Here is a 15798-nt window from a genome sequence, read left to right as displayed (position 1 = left end):
CTGAGATACCGCGCCTTGATATCCCCTTTCATCAAGGAGGAAGAGGAAGAAGGGGAGGGGGGGGGGGCAAAAGCCAGCGCCATGGATTCGTGGAAGGGTTCAAGAAGAGAAAAGTAGAAGGCAACATGCAGAAGTGCTCGAGAAAAAGATGCAAGCAGCGCCGATGAGCGTGGGAACGGGGTACGCGGCTTCTGTTCCCTCGCTACCATGTTTGCATGTGCCTATGTGTAAGTGTCCGTGTATCTGTGTGTGTGTGTACATCGTGTGCATCTAGACGACAAAGGCAATCGAATCAAAGCGAAAAACAAACACAAAGAGAGAGAGAGAAAGGATTGTTCTGAGGAAAGTCAAGTCCATCTAAATCCAAGCACATGCCGGTACATCGGTGTGGCACGTGACGGAAGCGGGGGGAGGAGGGGGAAAGGGCAGAAAGAACAAAAAAAAGTTTGTGCTGGAGAAGTTCGACCTTTTGTTCAACAGAACCACACCGACACGCCGATACGAGAGAGGGAAAAACACGCGGGTCTGTGCGGCGGGGCATACTGGAGAAGGTTGCCCAAGAGGGCAACAACAGGGCCAAACGAAGATAAAGAAGCGGAATCGGAGGCGCCAAAGCTGGAGCAGGCCACGAGTGCCTCGGCACAGGTTTTCGAGGCGCAGGCTCCTAAAAAAGAAGTTCAAAAAAAAGCTAAGATCGCCGAACCCAGCGGGTCACGCTTAGTGCCGCAGCTACACACGCTACAGCGCCAACACAGATGGGTATAGTCATCGAAGGAACTGAGTACGAGACGTCAGCCACACCTCCTGTTGGCACTTCTACATCCTCGACTGTCCTTTCGTGTTTGCGCCGCTGGTCTGCAATGAGCTGTCGATTAAGCAGTGGAAAGACGCGACGGCTTACGGCATCGTACGGCTGCAGTGACGCCACAGGTAGACGGGTGAGGCGGAAGAGAACACTGCACTCTTCGTCGCTGCTGCCGCGTGAGACGGCAGCAGCGCCAAGAGGCTCCTGAGTCCCGGGCGGGGCACAGGCACGCTGCCGCCCGACGGCGCACACGTCCATCCAGGTGACGTGACCGTCAAACGACAACTGAGGGCTAACTGGGTGCACGTCTAGCAGCACACCCTTGACCACGTCGCGCTCAGAAGAGGGCACCTTCACAGCAACAGTGAGTGCTGCGTTTGGCGGGAGGGCTGTTTCACCTAGCATCGTGACGCCATCGCAGGCTCGTTCAAGCTCCCTGTAGAGAGTAGACAAGGTCTGCGAGAAAAGGCGCTGAACGCGCTGCCCACGCTCTTCCAGCCTGCTTGAGCCTTTCTCATGTGCAAAGAAGAGTGGTACGACATCCACCTCTGCGCCGAGCTGCTCCACCAAGGAAAGCCCACCTTTAAAGAAGAAGCCGCGCACCATGACAGCGTGCCTCAGTCTATCCGGGCGAGCAAAGCTCAACGTGTCCCAGGCATCACCAGTGAGTCGAAAACTGTCTGCCACGGTGGCGTGACTATCCGCATTGGTCAGCGTCCTTTTCTGCACCAGTGTGGAGACCTTCTCGTGAAGTTCGTCGCGCGTCATGGCAACAGCGCTGGTCAACTCAGCAAAATAGCTATCGAGCACAGAGGCCACCGCGTAGCCGGCATCGTCCGTGCTCAGCGGAGGAGGTGAGCTGGAAAAGGGTTCCGAAGAGGCTCCCGCCATCTGTGATACCCTCTTTTCAAGGTCATTCACTATCGCCACGTCGTCCTCGATAGGAAGAATGCAAAGAGTGCCGTTCCCAAAGCAGCAGTACCTCGTGTTGGCGCTACAAGAAGGCGGCGGCGCTCTTGCATACACCTCCTCGAGCATTCTATCAAATTCGGTATCGTACGCAGCACTTGTGTGCTTCCATCCCTTCCACACGTCCGACAGGCGCCTGAAGGCTGCCAGGGGCAGCGCTGCATCGGGTGCCCAGCAGCGAAGCCATGGCGAGCCCTCTTCTTTCATACGCTGCGCCCACCACTGGCAGTCAGCACTGGCGTTCGTCGCTCCTACACCATCAGTTCGATTACTAATCGTCGCGTCACCAGCTGAGAAGGCAGACGAAGCCACACGCTTCTCTTCCGCTTCACGTCGCGCTAGATACTCGATAAATCTGGGGTCACGCAGTGAGGCCAGTTCGGTTTGGTTAACAGAGGCACGCAAGTGCGAGAATTGCGCCTGCTCATCAATCTCACGATGTACAAAGCTGCTCAGCTCATGCTTCAAGAGTTCTGCGTCAGCACGGTACTTGAAAAGAAGATCGCGAATATCGGTGGCATCTGCAACAAACGCTTCAACTGCACTGTTAGTGTATGACAGCGGAGTGCCAGCATTGTTCTCGCTAGACGGTGCTGCCATTGATCAAACTGACCCCACGCGAATCCTTAGCGGACGCCGATAGGAGCAAAGAAGAATCCAACAGAGCAAGGAAGAGAGAGCGCATTGTTCTGGGTGTGGAAGAGTTTTCGCAGCGAAGCAGTCCTCTCACGATAAGAGACACAAAAAGAACAGCTCAGCTGTTCACAGCACCTGCCTTCGTAGCTTTCACGCACGCACCGCCGTGACAGCAGTGGCAGAAAAACAGAGGTATCAAAGAACGTCGATTATGTTTGGTGGAGCAGAAACATTGAGAGACCAGCAGAAGCATACAAAGATGCTTTTCTTTGTCCTCTTTTAACGTATCATTCTACTACGACCAGGTCAGCAAGTATGCGCATGCACAACCGCGGTTCATCTTCCTCTGTTGTGCTGCAACTAAACCCTGTTCGTCTAGAGCGAGCCTTCCTGCCGTTGAACCGGATCATGCGCCTGACAGGGTCGTGTCCTTCCTCGTCCCTTTTTCGCATACTTTCTGCGCGATCGGTGGCACAGACATGGGTAGACTCCTTTCCTTAATCCACAGCGGGCCGTATCCAGGGTAATGCCCAAAGGCGGAAGCAGTGGCATCTGTCGTGCGGATAACAGGGGTTGATTCAGGTGCGTGCCGGATGCACTCAGGTAGGAAGCTGGCCAGCTCTAGACCAGGGCCTTCTGAGATCCTCTGCACACCCTGCGTGCGTGCTGTGTTTCACCATCAGTTGCTTCGCCCCTTGGTATTCCATAATGTGGTGTGGAGACTCTCTGCATGAGGGTCCGGAGGACTCGATCATCTTGATTCGGGGTACTTTACTCATGCTTCCGGCATGTGCCTCATCAGCCCACCCGGTAGGATGCAGGAGGTGCCGCATGTTTTGCAAGCATGCGCTGGTGAGCTGCTCGTCATGGATAGTTTCTTCCAACATTTGTCAAATCGTTGGACACCATTTGTGGTGAGACTGTGAAAATGTGGTCATGACCGCACCTCTCCCTGGCACAGCGCCAGCCCCCACCTATCTGCTGACACCACGAGTCCGCAACCGTACATGAGGACAGGCTACAGGCTCTTGGCTTCCCCACAAAGAGTAGGCACTAGACCTTGATACCACGGTGAAGTGGCCGGCATCCTGAGGAAGGATAAAACACTCCACAAAAAGAAAAACAACGGCCATGTTACGAGCTAGCAAGTGCAAAGAACATCTGAGAGGAGAAAGAATGTGGTCGTATGCGATTGCGCATTCTGCATGCATTACCTACCGATTAAACTGTACAGCTCCGATGACATCCCAGAAATGATCCCTTCGTGTACCGCAAGGTCGTCGCATTCTTTCCGTAACAAAGAGGACTTTTTGAAACCCCCACCCTTTGTGCACCCCGCCTTCTCCAAAACAGAGGTGCGTACCAAGTGCCTCTACGGCGAGTGTTAGAAAGGCTGAGATGTGAAAATGATACATGCTCGTCGACCAGCATGGCTTCGGGGGTGATTGACTGTTTATGTCACACTCGATGTGCAGCTGCACACTAAGCAGCGAAAAGGATCGTTTTTCCGCTCCTTTTTTTCTCTCTCGTGTATGAATTTGAAAGCGGTGTTTTCCTTGGCTATGTCTTGCCTCGGTGGAACACCTAAAAAAACGTCGCTTTCGAAATGTCAAGGTAAGCCATTTTGCTCAGCCCGCAGCGTCAAAGGAGGAGAATGCTATCATAACGAGTCAGGAGGGAAGTGCAAAAAGAGGCATTTACTGCTTGCGTTAAGCGCACCGTGTACTGCTTTGTCCATTCGTCAGCCGGAAGCGTGACCAAAGGCAAATAGAAAGCGAAGAGCGTAATCAAACAGTAGTGCGAAACTCGGCCCTACGGCTCTGGTACGCCACCTCGATTCGCACACCGATATAATGTGCTCAGGACGGCAATTCACATCAGCCAAACAATGTGGCTAAGGAAGCGCGCCCAAGAAGCACACTAGCACGCCTCGCTGTAGAACACTTTCGCGTTGCTATTTTTGAGGGGGCGATTTCACGAAGTCACTGGAGTGAAATAGGCATTCACAGAAAAGGTTCTGCAGGAGAGATTTCCTTCTCAGCACTATATCATGGCAGGGTGAGTTGTCTTCGCTGAAAGCCAATGTCCTAACGTGTCACACTCTTACGCTTTTTAGAGGCAGAGATCTTCTTCAACAAAGTCATCTGTACCAGCAAAAAGCACGATATACAGAGCACCTTTGTACATAAACTCTACCAATAAAACATGGGAAGCGCTTGGTCAAAGTGTATATTGGAGAAAAAAACAGAAAGCATGAGTCAGTGGGACAATGAATTTGAGATACATGTCACCTGCCCGGACCACTTAGTTCGTGAACAGAATGAGAGCAAAATACACGGATGAATGAGCATCGAGAGTCCGATGAGTCTCTGCGAGAGGGGAAAAACAGCAAAGAAACCAGAACTTGAATTGACTGTCCCTGGCGACTAGGATAGCTCTAGGCGCACGCAAAAGATGGGTCTAAATAATTCAAATATTTATCACACAGTTTTTTTTTCTCGCTCTGGACAATAGGAAGGAATAGGCTCTGAGCTCAAACACAAAGCAAAAAAAAACACTGTGGAAGCAGCTTCTAAATGGGCTGAGCGTCGTACAGCACCCTGAAGCCGTTCACATCACCTTGAATGAACATCTCCGTGGCCTGAGGATCCACGGTGACCTCGACGACGTAGCGGCCGTCGTCATCTTTGTACATGTTGGCGTTGTCTAGAGCTTCGATCTTGGAGCGGGCGCCGAACGTAGCGCGCACGCGAATCCGGAGATCTTCTGTGTCGTTGTAAAACGCCCACTTCTTTTCGTGCTCGTTGACGATGCGGAATAGTAGACCGTTACCCTCGGTTTTGAAGCACTTGTTGCAGTACGTTCCCTTGTAGGTCGGACCGCCGTGTTGGGCCGCTGGAGCCGCCGCTTTCACCAGCACAAATTTACAGTCCTGGTTCTTCAGCGTCAGCTCGTTGCCGTGGGAGATCGTCTCGAGGCCGTACTGAAAACCAACGTTGAAGGCGTTCTCCAGCTGCGACTCCTCCTCAGTTCCCATCATGCGAGTCGACATGAGGGGCTCTTCAGAGGACAAGACGTTCTGATTCAGGGCAGCAGTCCCGCGAATGCGATTAGCCACAACAATGGAGATCTCTACCTCGTTTGTGTTAACGGACTTGAAAACGATGCTCGGCTGGTTGCGTGTGGGAACAGGAGCACCGTTGAACGACTTAAGCACATACTCACCCTCGAGGTCGCTGTGGCTAACAATCCGGCACAGTTGGATGTTGGCCTCGGAAGACTGCAGCAGAATCCCTGACTCGTTCATGCAAACATGGAAGCCTTGCTGAAATCCCTCGCTGATCAACTTCTCCACCTGCATTAGGCTCTCGTCTGCTTCGCTCTGTGTTGTTGCAAGATCACCGCGCAGAAGACCCGCATCGATCTGGCAGTTGCCGCGCAGGGAGTTCGCAATGTTGGCAGCGACAAAGCTTCCGCCGTTGCCGTCGGGAGTGAAAATCATCGTCATCTCCTGATTCGGCGGCTGGTCGTTGATCGCGATGATAGCGTGCTCGCCATTGAGATCCGAAAGCTTCGACAAGCGCGCGAAAACAAAAGCGCTGTTGGCGTTCTTGAGAAGAACCTGGTTCATCTCAACCACCACATTGAAGCCGTCAGCAAATCCCTTGCTCAGAGCCTGCTCCACCGACTCCTGAGCGGGACTGGCCTCGTTGCCCGTGGAATGCAGAGAGCCGACAATGTGGCAGTTTTCGTACTGGACCGTTCCGCGCAGATCATTTACAACAGTGACATGCGCTGTAAGTATTTCCCCACAGCGGTGAATGGTCAGGGTCGCCTTTGTCGGCGCCACCTTCCCGTCGCAGTGGGAAAGAGTGTACGCGCCGCAAACGTCATCAGCGGTGGTCATGGCTGCTTCAGTCCCTTATCGCTCGGTGTTTATATCCAGAGCTGAATGCAACAGTTGTGGTTGTGAAGTAGTGTGTGTGTGTGTGTGTGTATGCGTGTGTATGTGTGTGTGTGTGTGTGTGTGTGTGTGTATGTGGCCAATAGAAGTTGCAAACGACTGAAAGAAAAAAGGCAGATTCTCAGAAGTCTAGAACCGAATGAAAAGAGCGACTTCCCTTTCACGTGCAATAGTAAGGGTGACCGTGAAGAAAAGGGGGCAAAGACGCGGCGGTGAGAAAAGAAGATGGAGTAGCTGAGGAGGCAGCATATTTGTGGTCACGCAGTCGCGATGGCACGAAGCTGAAAGAAAGTGTTCTCTGGCCTCCTTGAGGTTTGGTATTTTAAGTGTGCCCTTTTTTCGCATAGCGGCTTCTGATGATGCGCTTGTGGTCCACTGAGGACGAGTGATCCAGCGTAAGCAAGGAAAGAAAAAAATCGGCCACCTTTCGGAAAATACTCTTTTTCTGGACTGGATGGAAAGCGCGAGCTGAAGAGGGAAAATTAAACCTTCTCCACGCTCGCCCCTATGCGCTTGACATGGCGATTGGGCAAGAGACGCTGATTTACTCCCCCCCCGCCCAAGATGACTGTTTGTCTTCAGAAGAGTGCAAGTATCAACTCCTAGCGTGGCGAAGTAAAAGGTGTTTGTTGCGTGATTAACATCCGTCATGTGTGGTGTTGGAAAGAGAAAGCCGCAGTATAGCCATGCAGCATTTCTACCACCGCATCAACTGCCAGTCTCTGCCTCCCCCTCCCTTTCGATGCCACCCTCCCCTGTTTGATTCAAACGGCTCTATCACAAGTGTAATCGCAGCCTTGTCCCACCGGTACCTTTGCTAACTGGAGTCGATTCCTCGCGACAACATGCTTTCGTCCCACCCCACCCACGCAATTCATCATGTCTTTTGACTGATCATTTGATAACTTTGTTCGTTTCAAACCTTGATGCCCCCTCACCACTCCTGCGAACCCCATCTATGATCACCGCTCGCCAGCAGGTCTTGCCCCTCCCCCGATAACCACCCTCTGTCAAAGACACAGCTTTTAGGCACAAACACTGTTCTGCAGAGTTGGTGCGGCAAACACATCTGTTGGCTTACCGAGCTGTCGCTTGCCTTTCACCGAAGCAAAGGGAGTTCTTCGTGCGCGAACCGCAGCCTCATAATTGTAGCACTGCCGGCTGCAAGAATGAGCTTACACAGCTCTTTGTCGAGTCCACTTTGAAGCATGTTGAAAGTCTCAACTTGTGTGCACGATGCGCGGTTACCCAATCTGCGAACCCCACGTTATGGAGTGTTTCCCCACAGTCGTCGCGCTCCCGCAACAAATGGAATATAAATACCCCAAGGTACGCCCCTTATCGAAAGAAATACTGAGAGTGATGGTCCGTGAGTAACAGGGTCACACCGTACAGGATCTCCCTACGTCACCCCTACTATTCGTGCGCACCACAAATGTCCGTTTGCTTTGGCTCATGGAAGAACCGCTCTCCAACCTGCCCCGCATACTTTTTTGTCCTGTCCCCCTCTCGTTTCTCTCCTCGTTGCTCAGAAGACAGCATCACTCACCTTTCACACTACAGACTAGTTTACTTTGCAATGTCGTTCAGTACCAAGTTCGCGATGTGGTGGGGGAGTGTTACCACCAAGACCGAAAAGCTCTTCAACAAGGAAAAGGAACGTCTGGTTACCCACGAGTACTACGACAACCCGAACCCAAAGTCCGCTCGGCCGAAGAGCATCCACTCGATTCGCGGTAGCATGCGAGCATCGGCAAGCGCCCAAAGCTTACAAAGCAGCAATGGCAATGCGAAACCCTCCAGGTCGTTTCGCCAGCAGGAGGCAAACGAGTCGGGGAATGATGCAGATCAGATGCCGGTGGGCAGCGACCCGGGCTACGGCAGCGTGCGGCAGGTCCCGTACACGCTAAACTACAACGATATGCAGCAGTACCCGCAGGGTCAACAGTACACGCCAGACCCGCAGTATATGCGCCAGCAGCATCAAGGACATCCAAATCAAGGGTATGGTCAAGTCTACTAGCGGACGGAGTGCGCTCACAGCAAAGAGACTCACTCATACTTTTTTTGACATCGTTTCTTTTATTGTACATTTTGCTTCAGCCTTCGGAACTCATTGTTGGTACCGTTTACGCGCTGGAGTTATAGCTTTTATTGCTTGGACTTGCCTGCGCCCAATCGAGGTTGGGCAATCAGCTGTCTCAGTTTACTTTCTTTTTTTAAGCTTTTTTCCTGTGCTCTCTCTTATCCCACCATATTTCTTTGTTTTTCGTCTCTCTGTGAAAACCTACTCTTCATACATTATGAGGTTTGTGCTACCTATCCTGCTTTTTTTTGGACTGTCTCCGTCCCCCTTATTGCCCATCTGCATGCATGCGTGATGGTTCTTTGTGTGTCATGCAAAGGTGAGCACCATTCGGTCTTTCTATGCAATACATGTGATGAGCTACGTAAGTCACTTCGCCGGCAGTCATTAGCTGCAAAAGAACCGGGATGACCTGTACTGTATGCGCGAAGCAGTGCCTTCTCGGAGCTGCTGACGGCTGTGGCAGGTGATCGTTGCATGCTGAGCGTTTTTTATCGTTGGCGTGAACATATATATATATATATATATATATATATTCTTCTTTTGCCTCCTCCTTTTTAAACGGCCTACCCCCTTGTGGTTGTGAAAAAAAAAACCGAGAATCTATGTGTATAGCTCTTGAGAGAAAAAAAAGATATCGTAATAGAAGTATGACAAAAGTGCACGCTCTGGCCATCAGTGTTGCCTGTGACTTTCACCCTCAGCGAAGAACTGTACCGGTGGGCAAACTCGTGGCAGCTCATTGACAGCAACCATGCAATACTGGTTCAAAGGCCACAACGGTGCTGAAACCCATCTGATTCTGGCTTGAATCTTGGCTTCGCTCTGCCCATCCTGTCATTCACCTCGTTCTTATCATTTACTTTTGTGCTGTCACTTAGAGTAGATCTAGTAGTTTTCCCCTCTTGTGCGATGGGTCGAGGTTTCGGACGCGGAGCCAAGAGTGTTGCCATCGTCACACACGCTCAGGCTGGCAATGCTGGCAAGAAAACACCTAAAGGTCTCCGCGGTACCCGTCAACGCAAGCGTCAGAAGTTCCTCAATCACAATAGCGAGCAGGCGCAACTAGAGGAGTCGCTAGGGCTCACGAAGCCAGAGAAGCATGCCCCGAAGAATCTTGCGCAGGAGATCGCTTCGATTCAGTTTGCACACGTAGTAAATAAGCGTGAGAAGGGTCTCAAGCATCTCCGAAAGCAGATCATGGGAGCTGTGAAGGATGTTCGCCGACTCCACGCTGATAAAGCTCGCAGAAAAAGCAAAAAGTAGCGCCTTTAGATCGACTCCTCGCTGGCGTAGGCCCCTCTGCTGCGCGCCGTAGCCATCAACTCCTCGGCAGGGATCATATATATATATATTTTTTCTTGCAGAACCCCGAGACGCCGTTTACTACTGAAAAGTATTCGGTAGCTTCTCATCCTCGTGCTCGATCTTGCTCTTCTCACTTGTCAAACGAAGCTAACGGGTAAACAGCGCAACGTCAGGAGAAAATCCTGTGTCCTCGTGGTAAAGCGCCTACAAGAAAAAACTTTAAAGTAAGATGTAGTGTCGCAACACGAAGCAAAGTTTCATGCAAAATCTATTGAACTGTACATTTTTTTTTGGCAAGCGCCCAGGGATTCAGCTTTTTTTTATTTCTTCGGATGAGTTTCTCGGCTTAGTAGCTGCTTAACCCTCACTTCTTTCGAGCAAATTGGGTTGACGATTATAGCTGTGAGCTGAAGACGTTTCGGCACCAGCTCTCCTGTCATCGTGGCAGCCTCTTTCCGCGTTTATTGTCGCAACCACGCTACCTTCTCAGCTTCGTCTTCCCCCTTCTCATTACCTTTCACGCACACACGCACACGTGGTTCAGAAAACTCTATAAATCGGACAGATGCAGCGGCGTCTACAGCTCCTGTTTCACTCGAGGCGAAGTGAAGTGGGCTACGCCACAGCCATCTTGCTGACGCTGCGTAAAGCGAGTACCCAGAGCACCAGCAGCAGCGGAGGTTGCATAGAAGATGAGGACCCTGCTGCAGTGCTACGGCAGCTACAGGAAGATATGCGAAAGCGGGCTGTTGCAGAGGAGAAAGATGCGCCTCCAGCATTGCCGCGCCGCTCCGGTAAAACCAATTTCTTCCAAGAGCCGAACCCCTTGAGTAACGGCTCTGAAAAGAAGGGTGATGGTGACGCGAGCACCACCGATCTTGTTGGAAAGAAGGTGAACACAAAGTTCGATGTGTCCGGTCAGGCGAATTTCGAGAGCCGATGCGACGCGAAAACGGGTGCCTCTAACCCGTTTCTTCAGAAGCTGTCCAAGATGGAGTCGGACTCACGGCTGCCATCCTTTCCAACCTACAACGCGGCAGCTGAGGAGCGACGCAAAAAGATTGAAGCCAAAATCAAAGCAGAGCGCTCTAAGATGCTGATCTTTCGCGATGTCGGGATGGATCTTGACAAGCCGATTCTGTCTCGCGATGTTTTTCTGGTGCTGAAGTACTTTCGATACGGAATGGATTTCGCTGTAGACAATGAACTGGAGCGAATGCTGCGCTACTTCAACGAGCACGCCACAAACGAGCTCAAGATCATTCAAGATAGCAAGCTGATGCGCGGCCCACCGTTTCTGTCGCGCAAGCGGCGCAGCGCGTCACGAAAAAGGTCCTCGACGTCTTCGTCGATCAAGCCTGCACCTTCTGTCGGAGCGTCTGCGCAAGGCGATCTCGCGGAGCGGGGCGGTTCTACGGCAGCGCTGCATCAGCAGGGCCTGCAGTTCCAAATCAGCTCTACGTTTCCTCACGTGCGTTGCGCACACATGCGTCAGTTTTGCTCTCCCAACGCGTTCAGCGCAGCCACCACATCGAAGCTGGCCACACTTCTGTCTGTCAGCCATAGTTCATGGCCTTTTGCCTCGTATTTCCCATCTATGACGGTGCAAGAGGCGAGAGGTAGCGCTGGTAAGTCGTACAACGCGAAGGCCAGTGAGTTGTTCACTACAATGACACCCTCCATGTTTCGTCGGCCAGCGGTAGTCATTTTCTCCCAATTAGGGCAGAAGTTCGGCTCTCAGGCCGACATACATTGGCGCCGGCTTGCCTACGCCACGATCTGCCCAGGACTCCTGCCGTATATTTCCTCCCCAGCCCAAGAGGCGGGCACAGCAACAAGCGGCGCCACAGATGCGCAGTCGCCCTACGGTGTCTCCAGATCGGGCCCGACAGGAAAAGACGGCAGCGATGCTCGTGCCGCCTCATCGTCGCGGCCGATGCCGATCGATGTGATTTCGCTACGTAGTGCTGACGTCTACAAGTACCGCTGGGTGCAGCGTCTGTACGTGAGCCGATTCGCCAAATCGCTTTCCCAAACAACAGTTTCGGAATCTGGAGAGCAGCCATCCATCGACGAGATCAAAAATGCCCTGATAGCCTCTTCCACATTTGTTGGCAGCCAGCTACTGGAGCCGTTCTACGCTACGCTGGGCTTGCGCAACTATCTTCTGCCGCATGTAATGCTGGTAGACCATGAAGGCGTCATCCGGTGGCTCAGCGGTGGTCTCCCCGATGCGGATGAGAAGGATGTGTTCCCTTCGCTTTTACGGCAGCTGGAGTCAGATTACCTCAAGGCACCCAAGTAGATCGCGTTTCTCCTCCAGTACACCTCCCTCACCTTTTGTTTTTTCCCTCTGCATGTTTGCGTGTGTGTGTGTGTGTGTGTGTGTGTATGTGTGTGTACAACAGTGTATGTGTTTCAGCGCGGGCGTTGTTGTTTTCTGTTTTTTCGAGTTGTAGGAGTGCAGCAAGGGACACGCGGTGCTGTGTGAGAAAAGCAAGACCCCTCTCCACCACCTTTCTCCCCTCTCCCCCTTCTGTTGTGTGTCTCTCTACATTGTGGGCTACCGCATGGGTGCGGGGAGAGGGAGGGAAGAAATACAAGGCGTGTTATTAATCTCCGTCTTTTTTCGGTTGTCGCTCTTGTTGTGGTTGCCGTTTTCTGTGTGTGTGTGTGTGTGTGTTTTCCCTCTAAGGCAGTTTTTTACATGACGAGTTTAACCTGATGAAGTCAGGCACCACCACCACCACCACTCAAAAAAAAAACGAAAGAGAGAGAAGTGCTGGACGCAGACATTGTAGAGGAGGAAAAGTACCGCACGAGAGCACATGCAACATGGTGAGTCTAGCGTGGAGGTCGGTTTTGATATCGTACTTTCTCTCTCATTCTTCCCCCACTCTACCTCACCTTCTGAGTTTGTGCCTAGCCGCAGATGACATCAACACTCAGGATTCTGCCTCGATTGCAAGGATTTGCCCTCTCTCGCTTGCTCTGCGTGCACTCAGCAGCCTTCAGAGTATATAGGACAGTAGCATGCTACGAGAGCCGCTCACGCATCAGTGCAACTCTTCCTCCCCCTCCCCCTCTCTACACGCATGCGTTGCTCTCCTTCATGCTTCCGTGGCAGAAAAACGGAATCATCGTGCGCGTACGCAGTTAGAACAACGCTGTCCTAGCACGGTCTGCCCTCTGGCGAAACAGAGGGCAATATGTCACTAGCGCACAAAATCTTCGCCACGCTGAAGGCGAGTGGGGATAGCACTTTTCCCAGTCCTGCAGCGCCGACGTCAGGTCAGTCGGAAACAGCTACTACCACGTCAGCGTCTCCGTCAGGCTCGTGGAATGAGCGCTTCTACCATATTGCGGTGCAAGGGTGCTGTCACGGAGAGCTCGACCGCATCTACGACTCCTGCAGCGAGCACGAGCGACAAACTGGCAAGCGGATCGACGTGCTGCTCTGCTGCGGTGACTTTCAGGCCGTGCGGACGGCCAGGGACATGGACAGCATGGCAGTGCCGGACAAGTACAAGGTACTCGGTGACTTCCAAAAGTATTATGCCGATGTGTCGGGTGCATCCACTGGACACAAGGCGCAAATATTGGCACCGTATTTGACCATCTTTGTAGGTGGCAACCATGAGAACTCTGACCTCCTGGCGCAGGAGAGCTACGGTGGCTTTGTGGCGCCGAACGTCTTCTATCTAGGTCATTCCTCTGTCGTCACCGTGGACGACTGTCTCACCATCGCAGGGCTTAGCGGCATCTTCAAGGATCCAGATTACGACCGCCCGTATCCACCCCGGCCGTACGCTTTGAATCCAATGGCCAAAAAGTCCGCCTATCACGTGCGGCGGATTGAGGTCGCGAAGCTGCACGCCTACCTGCGCGCCACCCAGAAAATACGCAGCAACAGCACCATTGAGACGACCAAGACAACCTCAGCCACGTCGCTCGCCGCGTCGCCGCCGATGGTCGACCTCTTTCTCTCCCACGACTGGCCCGTTGGCATCACCAGCTACGGCGACGAGGCGCAGCTGCTGCGCTTCAAGCCGTATTTCACGGATGACATCCGCCGCCACGCCCTGGGCAACCCGCACACCATGCGCCTGCTGCAGGAGGCAAAGGCGCCCTACTGGTTTGCCGCGCACCTTCACTGCTACTTCGAAGCCACCGTCGAGCATCCAAGCGCGGGCGCGACGGAGACGATGGCAGCGGCAGCGGCGGCATCCACAAAGTTTGTGGCCCTGGACAAGTGTGCGAAGGGGCACGGGTGTCTCACCTTCATCGACCTCCCACGTGTGCGTCGAGGCAGCGTGTTAGCCGCACCGCCGTCGGAAAGCCATCCACATGACACAGCTACTGTGCTGGGTGCCTCGCGTATTCGACGGGACCCGGTGTGGCTAGAGGTGCTTCGTGCCTCTCACCAGTTTGTTGCAGCAAACCGCACTGTCGAGGCAGGACTTGGCGGCGGCGGCTTCGACGTGGACGAGGCTGTGAAGGAGGTCGTTGCAAGTTGCCGGAGTGCCACGAGACCCTCTGCTGCCGCGCTTCTCGCGCCGACAACAGAGACGCTGCTGGCGGCACTACAACTTTCCCCGGCACTTCCCCTTCAGCAGATAGCGCCTGCAGCCGCATCGCCGGTGTCTCCCACGAAAGGGGCTGACGGGAGGACGCCCCCGTCGGCGACCAGGCGCGACGAAACCGTTTGGCAGAATCGAAACAACACCCGAGGTACTGGTGGTGGTCTTCAGCCACACCACCCACGAGCACGCACAGAGGCGACGAGAACGTCTTCTGCCTCCACAGCGGCACCTAAGTCAAGCACCCCGCTGTGGTATACTGCAGACACACAGCCCTCGCAGCAACCGCCAACGAGCGCGCTGTGCATCTTCGAGGATATGGGACCAACAGGCTGCTCCTCAGCCCCGTCTTCGACGTCAGGTATGACAACTGGTCATATCTCGCCTTCGTTTGCTTGTACCGACGGCGACGGCGGCGCACCACCGCGGGAATCGGCAGCAACAACGCTGAGCTGGTTCGAAGACACAACGCAGCAGCAGCAGCCGTGACGACTGGCGGACGCAGGTGTGTGTGTGTGTGTGTGTGTGTGTGTGGCGCTTCCTGACTTGTTCCCGCCCTCACCCACCCTCTTCAACCAGAGCAATGTGGTTGTGTTTACTGTCGCCGTCCTTCTTTTTTGTCTTTGCTGGCTGCCGGCGGAGATGTGTACTCAGAGGGGGGAAAGCTGTGGACAGCGCATTGCCGTCGTGGCCAACTTCTGCACGCCCACACCCCATCCCAACCCGCCAGTGTGGCCAGAGCGGGTGGATGGAATGGACAGCCCAGCAACACAAGGGAGAACAAAAAAAAACGTTTAACGCACTCAGACGGCGGCCCAAGAGAGAGCTCGTTAAACAGAATAAAAGGCATGGGGGCGCACGTGGCCGTCACACGTATGGATACTACAGGTGTCACATACGATGTTGGCGGAAGGGGGGTAGGAGGAGGTCTTCCCCTTTCCCCAGCCCACCACCCCATCTTCCTCCTGGCTTACTTGCTACATGTCTGTGCGCGTGTGTGTTGAAGGGCATGGGCAGGCATGTGATACGTCTTCTATGATGATGCACCTCCCTCGCTTAGCCGCCCCCCCCTTCCCTCCTCCCGAATACGCTCTCTCCACTTCTCTCATCTCCGTTTCCTGCATCTCCGCGTGATATGCGCTTGCCCACGCACATGCATATACGCACATACTCCCCTCTACGTGGTCATGGAGGAGGTGGTGATACAGCGGTGTACGAAACAAAAAAGAAATTATAAGCCTTCGACCAGCGGAAGGTGAAGAAGAGTCAGCGGTTGAATTTGTGTGACCCCTTTCGCCCCCCCCCATCCCTCCCTCCCTTCCCTCTCACACATCTCTCTCCCTTTGGCAACGCGAAGACAGACGACACACAGACAGACAGGGAAAGAGGCTGGTGGCGCGTCAGTGCAACGAACGAAACCACAACAAGCACACCACCAGCAACATACAAA

At 53.4% G+C, this 15798-nt stretch overlaps 6 protein-coding genes across 6 annotated transcripts; 4 read left to right on the top strand and 2 right to left on the bottom strand.

Annotated features, from left to right (window-relative positions):
* Window positions 1–688: 688 nt before the first annotated feature.
* Window positions 689–2374, bottom strand: LMJF_17_0880 (conserved hypothetical protein; the record flags this gene model as incomplete). The annotated part of the gene is made up of 1 exon (XM_001682294.1): window positions 689–2374. One exon carries the CDS (start codon window positions 2372–2374, stop codon window positions 689–691), a length of 1686 nt encoding a protein of 561 aa, XP_001682346.1.
* Window positions 2375–4982: 2608 nt separating this feature from the next.
* META2 (META domain containing protein) lies at window positions 4983–6317 on the bottom strand (the record flags this gene model as incomplete). The annotated part of the gene is made up of 1 exon (XM_001682293.1): window positions 4983–6317. One exon carries the CDS (start codon window positions 6315–6317, stop codon window positions 4983–4985), a length of 1335 nt encoding a protein of 444 aa, XP_001682345.1.
* Window positions 6318–7953: 1636 nt separating this feature from the next.
* LMJF_17_0860 (hypothetical protein) lies at window positions 7954–8397 on the top strand (the record flags this gene model as incomplete). Its single annotated transcript, XM_001682292.1, has 1 exon — window positions 7954–8397. One exon carries the CDS (start codon window positions 7954–7956, stop codon window positions 8395–8397), a length of 444 nt encoding a protein of 147 aa, XP_001682344.1.
* A 975-nt stretch (window positions 8398–9372) lies between these two features.
* On the top strand, window positions 9373–9726 carry LMJF_17_0850 (conserved hypothetical protein; the record flags this gene model as incomplete). The annotated part of the gene is made up of 1 exon (XM_001682291.1): window positions 9373–9726. The coding sequence occupies one exon, from the start codon at window positions 9373–9375 to the stop codon at window positions 9724–9726; it is 354 nt and encodes a 117-aa protein (XP_001682343.1).
* Window positions 9727–10501: 775 nt separating this feature from the next.
* On the top strand, window positions 10502–12073 carry LMJF_17_0840 (conserved hypothetical protein; the record flags this gene model as incomplete). The annotated part of the gene is made up of 1 exon (XM_001682290.1): window positions 10502–12073. The coding sequence occupies one exon, from the start codon at window positions 10502–10504 to the stop codon at window positions 12071–12073; it is 1572 nt and encodes a 523-aa protein (XP_001682342.1).
* Window positions 12074–12977: 904 nt separating this feature from the next.
* Window positions 12978–14837, top strand: LMJF_17_0830 (conserved hypothetical protein; the record flags this gene model as incomplete). The annotated part of the gene is made up of 1 exon (XM_001682289.1): window positions 12978–14837. The coding sequence occupies one exon, from the start codon at window positions 12978–12980 to the stop codon at window positions 14835–14837; it is 1860 nt and encodes a 619-aa protein (XP_001682341.1).
* Between the last annotated feature and the right edge of the window lie 961 nt (window positions 14838–15798).

This window comes from Leishmania major, chromosome 17, assembly GCF_000002725.2.
Source record: "Leishmania major strain Friedlin complete genome, chromosome 17".
NCBI classification, from domain to species: domain Eukaryota; phylum Euglenozoa; class Kinetoplastea; order Trypanosomatida; family Trypanosomatidae; genus Leishmania; species Leishmania major.
The sequence above is the reverse complement of the archived record's forward strand: the minus strand, read 5'-3'. Positions and strand labels throughout refer to the sequence as shown.